General features: G+C 41.4%; 2 protein-coding genes across 3 annotated transcripts in view; one reads left to right on the top strand and one right to left on the bottom strand.

Annotated features, from left to right (window-relative positions):
- The window catches only part of TAB3 (TGF-beta activated kinase 1 (MAP3K7) binding protein 3), a 58,024-nt gene that overhangs the window by 17,033 nt on the left and 26,952 nt on the right, over positions 1 to 14,039 (bottom strand). Inside the window, exon 2 of one of the 2 annotated variants that reach the window (XM_073664730.1) lies at positions 11,966 to 12,156. In XM_073664730.1, coding sequence (XP_073520831.1) covers positions 11,966 to 12,067 — 102 coding nt within the window. In that variant the 5' untranslated portion in view covers positions 12,068 to 12,156. The remainder of the gene's footprint in view (positions 1 to 11,965; positions 12,157 to 14,039) is intronic. The other variant, XM_073664731.1, reaches the window with a different exon arrangement.
- LOC141210398 (uncharacterized) lies at positions 6,340 to 8,296 on the top strand. The gene is made up of 2 exons (XM_073664732.1): positions 6,340 to 6,624; positions 6,828 to 8,296. Exon 2 carries the CDS (start codon positions 6,852 to 6,854, stop codon positions 7,494 to 7,496), a length of 645 nt encoding a protein of 214 aa, XP_073520833.1. The 5' UTR covers positions 6,340 to 6,624; positions 6,828 to 6,851; the 3' UTR covers positions 7,497 to 8,296.

The raw sequence follows: 14,039 nt of genomic DNA, 5'->3' as shown, positions 1-14,039 counted from the left end.
TTAAGCGACTTCTTCAACAAGAACCATCGGCAATAACTGTATGATTATCTGCTGATAATATAAAGGTGATACAGGAGTTAGGAGGCTGAACTGCTGACTTGGAGCAAAAAAATGGACAAGTTGGTAGAGGTGCTGTCTTCAAAAAATACTGAAAATCGATAATATCTGCTCTGACCTCAAAGCACTGCTTCTTAGAGGATGTCAAAAAAAGAGCCCGTAGAGAAATCAACATATACGCAGCCTGCCCGAGTCCACTAAAGACACTTATGCCACAACTACAGTCCTTTTCAAGAACTGGTTCCTAAAATTCCTGTTGTTTGACTTGAAATAGAGTTAATCATGCACTAGATCATCATAGTCAGATGGCAAACCAAGAGATATCAAAACGACCTTCTTCTGCACCAAGGAAGTCATTATGAAAGCAGCAAGTGAGAGAGCAATCTCTCTCATGGACTACAGTCTGAAAAAGCATAACTCCCAAGACCCGAAAGAGGAGCAGTATTGTCAACACATATACTGATGAGCTGCCAGAGAAGGGCTGTGACGGAAGAAATAAATATTCTCCTGCATAGACAGAGGATGGAGGGGGGTAAACCTCAGTCAGCCAAGGAGATTTTATTTATTCTCCTGTCACAGCCATTCTCCGACCGCTCACTGGTATGTGTACTTACAATATAGATAAAGGACGAACCCTTTAATAAAGCTCAAGCTTTGGGAGATCCAACAACCCCAGGCATTACATAAAAAAATAGAATTAGTCCTTAACGGTAATTCGGTTTCTTCCATGACTGCATTGGAGGATGTTGTCCACGCCCTATTGGGGGAGAGGAACAGAGAGATTAAAAGCCCCTCCCCACCGTCAATCCCCAGTGTTTAGCAAGATCACCTGGAAAATGGTTACCTGACAGTTTTATGGAATCCATAGGCAGGGAAATTCACGCTGTCGTGGAAGGCTTCTAGAAACCGAATTACCGGTAAGGACTAATTCTATTTTCTCAATACGCCTTCCACGACAGCATTGGAGGAATACCAACGATATTTTATTAGGGAGGGACAATAGCTTGTAGGACTTTCCTACCAAAGGCTAAATCCCTAGTGGATGATGAGTCTAATCTATAATGCTTAGAAAACGTATGAAGGGAAGACCATGTAGCTGCCCTGCAAATCTGCTCAGTGGAAGCGCCCGCTCTTTTGGCCCATGAAGTTGATGTGGATCTGGTAGACTGAGCTTTTAAGGCAATCGGTGGATTAATTTGTTGATTGCTATAAGCTTCCCCAATTGCCTTTTTGATCCAGTTTGCTATAGTGGACTTCGCCGCCTTCCTTCCTCTGTTCTGCCCTGAGTGTTGTATAAATAGGTTCCCATCCAATCTCCAAGACTCAGTTTGTTGAAGATAATAAAGGACAGTTCTGCGGACATCTAGGAGGTGAAATTCTGCTTACTTTGGATTGGAAGGATTCTGGCAGAAGGAGGGAAGGATGATTTCCTGGGAACGATGGAAGTCCGTAACTACCTTTGGGAGAAAGGAAGGGTCCAGGCGAAGCGTAATCCTATCTTCGGTCACGTTCATGTAAGGTTCTCTGATAGAAAGGGCCTGAAGCTCTCCTACTCTCCGTGCTGAAGTGATAGCTACTAAGAAGGCAGTCTTATGAGAGAGAGTCTGTATTGAGCTAGAGGATAGAGGCTCAAAGGGAGAGAGGGTTAAACCCTTGAGTACCACATTTAGATCCCAGGATGGAACCTGAGACTGAATTTTTGGGTGAAGCCTGAGTGCTGAAGTTATGAATCTCTTGATCCACCTATGAGAGGCTAAATCTTGGTCGAATATGGAACTTAGGGCTGAAATCTGCACCTTAAGAGTGCTAGGTTTGAGACCCAACTCCAATCCACTCTGTAGAAAATCAAGTATCCGAGCAATGTTGGGATGTGAGGTATCAGGAATATCCGGAGCGTACCATGATAGGATTTTTTTCCATATATCGCGTTGGTCACTGGTTTCCTACTCTGTTGAAGAGTTTTTATAACTTCTTCCGAGAGACCTTTGGATCTTAAGATCTCGGCTTCAGTAACCAGGCTGCCAGGTTAAGCCACTGAGAATTGGGATGGAACAGGGGCCCTTGAGAGAGAAGATTGTTGACCTGTGGTAGTATTACCGGACCCTCTAGGCAGAGTTCTGTGATAGCCCCGAACCAAGGCCTTTTAGGCCACAGAGGGGCCACCAGAATTGTTGCCACTCTCTCTATCCTGACTTTCTGGATGGTTCTTGCTATCAGCCATTTGAAGAGGGATCTGGCCACACAAGTCAAGGAAATATTGACTTTGAGAGAGGCAGAGGAGGTTTCCCATGATTTTTTAAGGACGCTATCCATTTTGCGGTCCAAAGGATCCTTTAATTGGGACGAGTCTTCAAAGGGAAGTGAGGTTTTTCTCACTACCCTAGCCACCAGGATGTCTACTTTGGGGACTTCCCATTCAAAACCATCACCCTCTAACGGAAACCTATGTTTTAATTCCGAAGGGGTGGTGAGGCGATTTTCCGGGGACTCCCATTCCTGTCGGATGAGATCCCTAATTACCTCATGGACTGGAAACCCAGTCTGTTTTTTGGTTTTAAGACCCCTAAACATCTCGTCCTGAACAGAACAGGGAACCTCCACTTCTTCCAGCCCCATAGTGCCTCTAACAGCGTCAAGTAGTTCGAGGAAAAATAATATCTACCGGTTTCGACTGCTTTGGCAGGCCCCATGGACGCCAATTCCTCAAAATCATCAGAGGCTAAGCTAGTAGCATCCATAGAGACCACATCTGAGTCTAACTCTTGGATCTTCCTCTTCTTAGAAGGAGAGGGCCTGGAGGAGGAATAGACAGGCAGGGCAGCAAAGGAGGCCTGGACCTCTTGTCTAATCACCTGGACCTCCTGTTTAACGAGTGATCTAAGCTCCTCGATCAGTGAGGGGTTTTCTTCTCTAATTATTTTATCCGTACAAGGCTGACAACTTCTTATAGGATGAGGACAGCTTTTTTGTACAGATGCCACATCTACGGGGCTGGTCTTTATCCTTCTTAGAAGCAGGGGCCTTGTCCTCCTAAGAAAGGGGAAGAGAAGGGGACCCATGTGAAATAGAAGGAGGGGAGATCTAATGTCATCTTAAAAGTAGGCAGAGATAACCCCATAGTGACCACCCAGGTACTACTCACTGTAGCCGAGGGCACGCTGGGCTCTGTAGATGCAGGGGTACAGGACCTATCACCTTCCATAGTGGGAATAGCCTTACCTTTTGGTGTCTTCAGGCGGGTTTTAAATAAAACCGTGCCTCCCAGCAAGGGACCTCAGTCCCCTCCCCTTTCCAGTCACTTTAAAGGGCCAATCCAGGTTTGGTATGGGCCTTTGGTCCTTCATTCAGCGTCCCTCGTGGAACGGCCCGACCGGAGCGATGGCCGCAGTGACGTCACCCGGCGTGCGCGCCCAAGCGTCCGCCGGTTCAGGAGAATGGAATTCACATGCAGAGTGGAATGCTCAGGCCGGAGCAGCAGGGTCCGCGGCGACGCCACATCCGACGCACGCGCTGCGACTTTACCCTCAGTGGGGCGCAGGAAGCCATGGTGGTCCCCCAAGGGGGAGCAGCAAGGAGGGAGGAGGGAGCAACCCGACCGACCACTGCCCGGCACACAGGTAAGGAAAAACAGCGCTGCCCTGCTGGCCCGACAGCACTGCAGGATCTCTCCATGCCCCAAGGGGGACAGGAAAACACTGGGGAGGGGCTTTTAATCTCTCTAGGTTCCTGTCCCCCAATAGGGCATGGACAACATCCTCCAATGCTGTCGTGGAAGGCGTATTGAGAAAGTATGGATTTAAGTGGAAACTATTTTATTTTGCATCTACTCTTGCCTTCAGGTTCCTCCACACATTATGGCTATTTGATGGATGGAACAGCAATGGATCACCTGATGATCATCTTATAGTTGGGAGACTCCTCTAACACAAAAGGAATCAATTAAAGTGTTCAATCACTTTAGTGAAATAGAATCGAATGTATTATAATAGGCAAAATGTAGGTCTCTGCCAAAAATTCAATCTTGGTTTTGATCTTCTAGGATCACGACAATTAAGCGTTTGCCAATGGTCCATTGTAGAACAAAAACATCTGCTGTTGAACGGTTTCAAAAGCAGAAGTCCGTTATGGCCAAGGTGCTTGCTGTAGGGGCCTCAGCTATTATTGGAACATTTGACTAGATATCTTTATTCCAATTTTTTTCTTTTTAATCATTCTGCATAATGCTGCACAATAAATATCAGCAAAACCAAGAATTGACCATTTCACCTTCTAATAATATATTTAGGGTGTAAACATATGGTCCCTATATTTCAGTGCCAAATTTGAAGTTGCTATCTTGTACTAGACCAATTATCTAAGTTTGCTGCCTATAATATTTCATTTTTATTTTGGCACCATTAGTATTTTTCCAGTACACCTGACAAAAACTTTTATTTGTGGGCTGTACTTGTACCATAAATATGAATAACGTTCCTTGCCATCAGACTAATGAAGAAGCATAGAATAACTGCTAGCTATTGTTCTCCAAGGTGCCAAGAAATAATTAGATTTATGATAGGTACTGTAATTAGGGACACAAAAATCTTTTCTTCCAGATTAGCAAAGAACCATGACAGACTTTACACTATGCAGCATCACCCTGAATTAGCTGGACATGCAGCAAGTGTGTTATTACACTAACTCATGGGCTTCTCCATATTACAATGAACTCAATGCAGTAGTGTATAAAAGCAAAAAAACCGTAAGGTTGATCATTTGGGGTAAATATATAGGATAAGTAGAGCATGAGAAAAAAAATTCTGCTAATTATTTAATTTCTATAATATGCTCATTTAAGGCTATGTTCACACATCATGGCTTTTTCAGCATTTTTTTTTCTGCAGAAAAACCTGATCTCTTGCCAGGAGGTTGTTCAGGATTTTTCTTGCTTGTTTTTGGTGGGTTTCAGAAATAGAGCCACTGCTCTGTGTATAGAGATCAGCTTCTGTAACCGTACCCCCATCCGTCGCTCTCTAGGCACTGAGCAGTGACTGAAACTGTGCGGACGCCACCCCCATGAGAGAACACCGAATGCTGCCGTACAGGTTCAGAACATTATTAACCTGCAGATTAACCCCATATCTGTAGGTGAATAGTGTTTTTTCACGTGACCCGTTCCCTTTAACACAGACATTAACTTAAAGACAACAAGGGAATTAGTCAATCTTTTATTTAGATTATAGGCGTACTGACATCAAACTCCCTTGGTGTCTTTACCAGAGTGGGTTATTAATCTTTTTAATATTATTTATTATTAAAAGGGGTATACATAGCAAAAAAACAATTACAGTAATCTTGAGCAAAAACAAGTCAGCGTACAAGAGGAGGATATAGATTAAAGTTTGGCTAATTCTCTTTGCCATTTTATTTCTTTTGGCCTTTGCTAAAATATAAATCTTTTATCATAAAACAGATTTCATCAAAATCTGGTAACCCCTTCCTGGACGTAATTAGTTCTAAATCTAGCTTACTACATAATCTCCTTGACAGTAATTAAATTGGAATTTATATTTTAAATTATCTTTGTGCAGAATTATTATATCCTTATAGTTAAGGATTACAGTAGCATAGTGCTTTATTTAATAATTGTAATCACTGATATCACTTTAACAATTTTTTTTTTTGTTCCTGGGTACAAAAGTGTGTTTTCCTAACCAGTTAAGCCTAAAAAAAAAATATAGAAAATAGTTGTTGTTCCACAAAAACTTTGCTTCTGCGATCAGGACAATGAAATTTTGAAATTTGTCTGTTTTCGGGAAAATTCTCGATTCGTATTCAATACTGAGCAGTCTTCTAGAATATTCTTGAACTGCTACAATTGTGCAGAAGTTTCTACAATTTTCCAGAATTATTTAGAAATTTCTACAAACTTTTAGAACGTTCTAGAACGTTCTCGGACTGTTCAATAGTTGTCGTACAAGTATAAAAGCACAGGTGACTCGAACCAACATTTCGGTTTATGTTATTGCTGAGTAAGAGAATAACGAATCGTAGTTAAAGGGACACTGTCAAGTCATTTTTCAGTATGATACTAATATTACCATTGAATAGGGCCTGGGCAGACCTTTTAAAAACATGTAAAATCATTATTCTACCCTTTGTAGTTTCCATGTTATCAGCATTGTCAGACCCTGCAGGGAGCTGGTACATTAGTCCTCTCCATTATAAGCAAACATGAATAGTCCAGGCTGCTGTATAAACTCATGTAATTATGCACTCCCTCTTCCCTCCTCCCTCGGTGCAGTGTCAGGTTTCAGTTTCCATAGTAGCTACTGTACAGTTCTGTTGAGGATAAGGAGGGAGAGAACTATTTGTTTTAGATGGCATCAAGAGGTTGTTTGCGCCAAGCAGATGCATTTTGCTACGTGTGTGGACAATTTATAAAGACAAGAGCGAGAAAGTATTCCGTGAAAGCATGTTGTAAGATGTGCAAGGCCTACAAGGCATATTTCGGCATGCCTGTTGGGGATCAAGACAAGTCCTGGGCACCTTATTTCACATGCGAATATTGCAAGAAAACTCTTGAAGGTAAGGTGAACAATTGCTGCTCGTTTAGATGGCAGTGCTTTATTTTGTAGAATTTCAAAGATTTAGATCGACTACAGTTTAAGGAGTTGCAATTGACAAAATTTTCACGCATGTCAATGCACTTTAGTAAAATATGTATTAAGTAAAGTGTAAAATTTCCTGCTTTTAAATTTATATAATTAATTATATCTGCTATGTTACAGGTTGGTACAGGGGAGAAGAGAGCCATGAAGTTTGCTATCCCACAAATTTGGCGGCAACCGACAGACCACTCAAGCAACTGCTACTTTTGCATGGTGGATCCTGCCAAACGTCGCACAGGCAAGAATGCGCCTCAAATCGTTTATCCAGACATTCCTTCTTCCATTGCCCCAGTACCACACTGCCCTGAGCGGCCTGTTCCAACTCCCCCAAAGAGGGATCAGCCATCTTCAGGAAAAAGCAGCAAGTCAGACAGCGAGGAAGACATTGGAGATCAAGATTACGTTTTCACAGATGCGGATGAGAGAAGGCCATATTTTCCTACCCAGAAAGACGTCAACGATCTGATCAGAGACCTTCGTCTTCCCAAGTCCAATGCGGAGCTTCTCACATCCAGGCTCAAGCAGTGGAACTTGTTGGATGAAAGCGAGCAAGTCACAGATCAGAGAAAGCATCAAACATTTTCCAACTTCTTCAGTCGGGAAGATCGGTTGTGCTTCTGCAACAATGTGGCCGGTCTTTTTGAGGCTATAGGTATCACCTGTAACCCGAGTGAATGGAACCTAGTCATAGACCGTTCATCCCGGAGCCATAAAGCCGTGCAGCTTCACAACGGAAACAACTACCCGTCTCTCCCTATTGCTCACTCTGTGTATGTCAAAGAGGACTAAACCAGTGTCAAGATGTTGCGGAGTGCCTCGAAGTACGACGACTATGGATGGGAGGTCATCGGAGATTTCAAGATGGTGTCATTCCTGATGGGCCTTCAAGGCGGTTTCACAAAATTTCCTTTGACTCTGGGACAGCCGTGACACTAAGGCGCACTATCACAGAGAGGACTGGCCACAGCAACGTCAGGTGGGAGCTGCTGATAGAACCTCTGAAGGTGCTGATGCCACCACTGCACATCAAGTTAGGCCTCATCAAGCATTTCTCACAGCTCTTGACAAGGAGTTAGCAGCTTTTAAGTACCTCCAAGATCGCTTTCCAAAGCTGTCCGAGGCAAAGGTCAAGGCTGGTATCTTCGTCGGACCGCAGATCAAGAAGATCATAGAATGTGACGAGTTCGCCAAGCTGCTGAACAGGACGGAGAAAAAGGCTTTGAACAGTTTAGTTGCAGTGGTTCATGGCTTCCTGGGTAATCACAAGGCTGAAAACTATGTGCAGTTGGTTCAGACTCTCAAAGAATTACGCCATAATGGGATGCAGAATGTCTCTCAAAGTCCATATCCTTGATGCTCATTTTGACAAGTTCAAGGAGAACATGGGAGCTTACTCAGAGGAGCAAGGCGAGCACTTTCATCAAGATATATTGGACTTTGAACGTCGTTACCAAGGACAGTATAACGAAAACATGATGGGATACTACATTTGGGGGCTTCTTCGAGAAAGCGATTTGCAGTACACTTGCAAATCTAGAAAACCTACTCATTTCTGAACCTTTTTTGAGTGATTTTTGACTGTGTCTATTTACCATGCAAGTGTTGTTTTTTGTTAGACCGCATGAACGAAAATATAATTTATTTTTTTGTCACAATAAATACGAAATTTTTCTGTGCTGTGGTCATAAAATCAAAGTTTGTGCAGAATGTAGTCGTTTTTCTATAGTCTTTAAACATAAGCAGTTGAAATATTACACTGGGAAGCCAGGAACAAAAATGGTGTTACATAGTGCATTTATTGGAATTTTTTTAATCTGCGGTCCAGTCTCACGTGTACCCTTATTGATAACATATTTATGTTTCGTGGCCATTTTTGCTTAGTCTAATTGATGTACTTCCGGGTCACAGCCATTATAGCTCAGCCCGACTGATGACACATTGCTGGGTCGTGGCCAGTTTTGTTTAGTCCAATTGATGACCTACTTCCAGGTCGTGCCATTTTGGCCTAGTCCACTTGATGACCTGCTATCAGGTAGTGGCCATTATAGTTTGGTTGGATTGATGACGTAGTTTCAGGTCTCGGCCTTTTTGGCTCAGTAAGATTGATGACCTACTACCTGGTTGTGGCCATTTTGGCTTAGTCCAATTGATGATGTACTTCTGGCCTGCGGCCATTTTTGTTTAGCTGGATACCAGTGGACAATTTCTTTGCTTTTGTGCTGTGGGGGAGGGATTTACTAAAGTACATCACTTCCTACACACATTTAAGGCAGCTACCTTAGAGGTAACACACGATCTTCATCTGGCATCCCTTTGCATTGTATTATATAGGACTGAAGACTTACCTTCTGATGAACCTGATATTGCACAGCTGAAACGTGTTAAGGCAGTACTATGGTTTTGTAAAAATGTACTCCTTTTCATATTCATAGAATGTTAGATTGGAAGGGACCTCCAGGGTCATAGTGTCCAACCCCCTGCTGAATGCAGGATTCACTAAATCATCTCACACAGATGTCCAGCCTCTGTTTGAAGACTTCCACTGAAGGAGAACTCACCACCTCACGTGGTAGCCTGTTCCACTCCTCGATCACGCTGTCAAAAAGTTTTTTCTAATATCTAATCTGTATCTTCTCCTTTCAGTTTCATTCCATTGCTTCTCGTGTTTCCATGTGCAAATGAGCTCTATACTGTGACATCCCTTCAGATATTTGTAGACGGCTATTAAGACTCCTCTTACGCTACTTTTTTGTAAGCGAAACATTCCCAGATCCTTAAACCGTTCTTTGTAAGATATAGTTTGTAGTAAGCTCACCGTCCTGGTAGCTCTTCTCTGAACTTGCTCCAGTTTTTCAATGTCTTTTTTTAAAATGTGGTGCCCAGAATTGAACATAATATTCCAGACAAGGTCTGACTCTATGCTTCTCTTAATACATCCCTGAACTGTTTGCCTTTTCTTTGCTGCTGCATCACACTGTTGACTCATGTGCAGTCTGTGATCTATTAGTATACCCAAGTCTTTTTCACACATGCAAGTTGCTTAGTTCTATTCCTCCCATTCTGTAGATGTAATTTTTGTTTTTCTTGCCCAGATGTAGAATCTTGCATTTCTCCCTGTTAAATATCATTCTATTAGTCGCTGCCGACTGTTCAAGCTTATCTAGATCCTTCTGAATCCTTTCTCTGCCTTCTCTAGTGTTAGCTATCCCTCCTAGCTTTGCATCGTCTGCAAATTTGATTAGTTTACCTTCAGTTCCCTTATCTAGATCATTTATAAAAATGTTGAACACCACTGGGGCCAAAACAGAGACTTGTGGTACCCCATTTGAAACACTCTTTCAATTGGATATGCTACCATTTACTACTCTTTGAGTACGATCACTGAGCCAGTTATGAATCCACCTAACCGTAGCCTTGTTAATCCCATAGTTGGTCATTTTTTTCAATAAGGATAGTATGAGATACTTTATCAAATGCTTTGCTGAAGTCAAGATATACTATATCTACCGCATATCCCTGATCCACCCAGTCAGTGACTGCATCATAAAAGGAAATTAGATTAGTCTGGCATGACTTGTTTGCTACAAACCCATGCTGGCTATGGTTAATTACTGTATTTTTATCCAAGTATTTACATACATGCTATTTAATAATTTGTTCAAAGATCTTTCCTGGTATCCTAGTATAGAAGTAAGGTTCACTGGCCTATAATTTCCTGACCCCATCTTCTTTTCTTTTTTTGAAGATAGGGACAACATTTGCCCTTCTCCAATCTTCTGGGACTTCTCCTGTTCTCCAGGAATTTTCAAGATTCAGGCTAGCGGTTCTACAATTTCCTCTGCTAGCTCTTTCAGTACCCTAGGATGTAATTCATGTGGACCAGGAGATTTAAATTCATTCAAATTAGCTAACCGTTCCCTCAACATTTCTTGGTTTATAGATACTATGGATTATTTTATTCCTTCAATAGCACAGTATTATGAAGGTATACTATATGATTTTAAACTGTATGCTGTCCAGTTGGATATTCCCAGAGCATTAGCAATAGGGCAAGTAATTATTTATTGCTATTTTGCCTTTCTAGCCTTTAGGTGCCTTATTAAAGACTATTAGCTTCGCTTATTTTGAGCGAAAACGCCATTATGCAATTTTAGGCTGCCAGACTCAGCGGCTCAGGTAGGGGCTACTATTAGGGTCTTACAGAGATACTGCACATGCCCTTTCCTACCCTATTGTTTTTTGAGGGTAACATGGTTTTTCCCCCTATTAATATGTACAGTTTTGTGACGTTCTTTGGGTATTTTTAATGAGTCTAATAAAGACTTACTCGTTTTTAAACAAGTCACTTTTCTGTTGCTATATATATATATATATATATATATATATATATATATATATATATATATATATATATATATTTGGATACACTTTTATCGTTTATCCTATTTTCCCTGTGAATTAATAGTGCCAACCAATACTTAAGAAGTACTACAGCTCTATGTTTCTAGTATCAAGGAGTGTGAAATGCCTTTAAAAATCTAGACATGTAACAGTGTCATAACTATTAGACCAATATGTGTATCCAACTGTAGCGAAGTGTGAAATGTTTATAGGATGACACATAGGCCAGTGGTATTGGCAGATCACATACTTGTTGATATCCCTGTTGTGAAGAATGAAAATATTTCAACACGTTCATTGAAAACATCCAAGTCTTCGACCCTCAAAGCTGCCCGCTTGATGTGCACTTCACGTAATTTATATTTATGTGTAACACTAAGCAGCCCCCTCATGAATTACGTATGTGCAAGTGGCCTTAGTCACTACAGTAATCCTCTGTGCACTCCCTACCAAATAGCAATATGGTTTCTGCAGTCTGCTAAGAATTGTTGTGTGAACCTTCCCTTCTATAAGCAAATATACCTGCATTCTGTGATTTCATAAAAGGTGGACAGACAGCTTAATGAGATTCTTACGATAGGTCCAGTTCACATAAAAAAAAGAAAAAACAAAGATCTCTCTTACACAATTATTATCCAAATGGTAAAATTTTGACTTTTGCCATAGGCTTGGCATGTTTTCTCAGAACAAAGAGAAAAAAAACAAAAAACAAAAACCCACAAAAGCAAAATTATTTGTGCAACGTACCAACAACTAGAAGATGTCAAAGTTTCACCTGAAAAGGGAGTTAGTAAAAACAGCAGATTACGGACAGACAGTAAAAATACTATAGATACTGTCATCACACTAGCACATACCTGCATCATGCACTGAGATACCACCTCTAGTGGGATCTCAGGGAAGCGTTGCTGAAGATCACTTAATACCTGGATGTCAAGCTGACGACTGCCCTGTGCCATCTCCGGTTGTGTGCTGGATTAAGATGGTAAAGGACGGGGACTCAGAACGCCCACCAGTGGTTGTGGTCTTCTGACCCTTCCGGCATTTTCTGCCACAAATTAGAAACAATAAAAAAATAGCTACAACAAATACTGTTATTGTAAAATAATTATCTGTAACATTTCAGCTATTAGAAACAATCTAGACAGATGCACATACATTTATTCTTTTAAATAAGATTTTCATTTACTCTACACCTGGGATACCAGGTCTGTATTATGTGATAGAGCGGTGAGTTATGGTGGTCGCAAAGGAATAAATGTTTTGGAGTTTCTTAATAAATTGTCTTTAAAAAAAATTAAATGGCATGAAGTATTCACATACAGAAAAAAAAAGCGTTCAGGACAATTGACAAAAGGGACATTTCTATAGCACCCTAAAGACAATGTTATTCAAATATGCTGTTGTGTAAGACTGGATCAGTAGTTCCCGAGACAGCGACCACTAAACAATTCCCAGAGCTGTGCTGCTCAGCCCTGCAGCTGTTCACATATGGCCACCGCCAGAGCGCAGAAGAGCTGATCAATTGGGGTGGCAGTTGTCAGACCCCCCACAGATCTAACAGTGATCACCTAGCCAAAGAATATGACAGCAGTAGTGAAACATCCCTTTGATAAAGATCATCATTGAACTTATTGTATCAGATCTAATAAAATTAGTTTGTGAAGTTGGTAACTAAGCAACCACCAATAAGTTTAGTCAACTGCCTAGAAATACTAGTTGCGATCTCCATTTTATGTGGAAACTTGATTTAGTCAATCACATTCACCTGCGCTGGAGCATAAAGACTGAAAACGAAAAGATGGCAGCTAGGATTAAGAGAAAATCTGCGGAGGAATTCATAGGCACCTATGGAAATCCAACAGGCAAGATCTCGCTCTCCCTTAACTTCATCTGTCGGGGGAGAGTTGGGAGGCCTTCAAAACACATAAAACATTAAGCAAATGGTGCTAACATTATATCTTCCAGTTCTTATCTTGCCCTAAAAAGTGACGTCCATGCTTGGACAATCTCTGTTATATACACTCCTTATTTAGGCAACCCATCATATGCTTGTACACAAAAGCAGATCAATCAAAAATAAATACTATTTTTTATTATAACCATCTGTATTTGGCAGTCCTTGGAGACCCATTAAGCAGGGCTTGCGATAACTAAAGGCCCCCAATACACACCAGACAAAGTGTCAATCTGCCGATATCAGTCGGGCTGGACGACATTCTAACACGTATGGGTGTCTCATGACAGATGATGTTAGGGAAGAAAAGGATCTGGTATTTCAGATATTGGACTGCTTATCCTTTCGTTCTTGGCGAGCTAAACCGTTGGCAGTAGAGTCTTTGCTTCAGCTCTTTCATTGAATCGGAGAGAAAATTAGGCTACCTAACGATCTGCCGAACCATTGTTTCGCCAACAGCAATCTATTGTGTATGGGTTCCTTAGCATATTTCACGATGAGGAATTCATATACAGAAGCTGATCATACTTAAGTTGTTTGGGTCAGAAAAAAAACTGTCCTTGGATGTACCTGCCAGCCTTGGGTTAAGCTGTGTACACACCAGTCTAAACATTAGCTTTGCGAAAGATGAAAACCTAGAACGCAGATGAGTGCCAGATATATTTAGGCTATGTTCACATGTCCAGTAATGATCCGTTCGAACGGATCCAGCAGAAATCAGTTAGGAAAAAAGTTGTACTGACTACACAACTTTTAAGTCTGCTATTCGCTAACTGATCTCTGCTGAATCCGGGTTTTTTAACATTGGAGTCGATGGTAAACAGAGCGTTAACGCAGCATCCGTTGTCGACTAGTACTAACGGATCGAGCAAGAAAAAGCCTTTTCACTTTCTATGTACAAGGAGCTGTCACTGTATTTGTAGATAAAGGAATGGTGTTACATATCTGAGGTTTCCTCGTAGCTCAAGACACAT

The sequence above is a fragment of the Phyllobates terribilis genome, unplaced genomic scaffold, assembly GCF_046119375.1.
Source record: "Phyllobates terribilis strain yellow unplaced genomic scaffold, ASM4611937v1 Scaffold_2__4_contigs__length_985480577, whole genome shotgun sequence".
NCBI lineage: Eukaryota > Metazoa > Chordata > Amphibia > Anura > Dendrobatidae > Phyllobates > Phyllobates terribilis.
The sequence above is the reverse complement of the archived record's forward strand: the minus strand, read 5'-3'. Positions and strand labels throughout refer to the sequence as shown.

Bases quoted from the DNA above. Each gene is read 5' to 3' on its own strand.
- LOC141210398 (XM_073664732.1), top strand. From the start codon at position 6,852: ATGAAGTTTGCTATCCCACAAATTTGGCGGCAACCGACAGACCACTCA.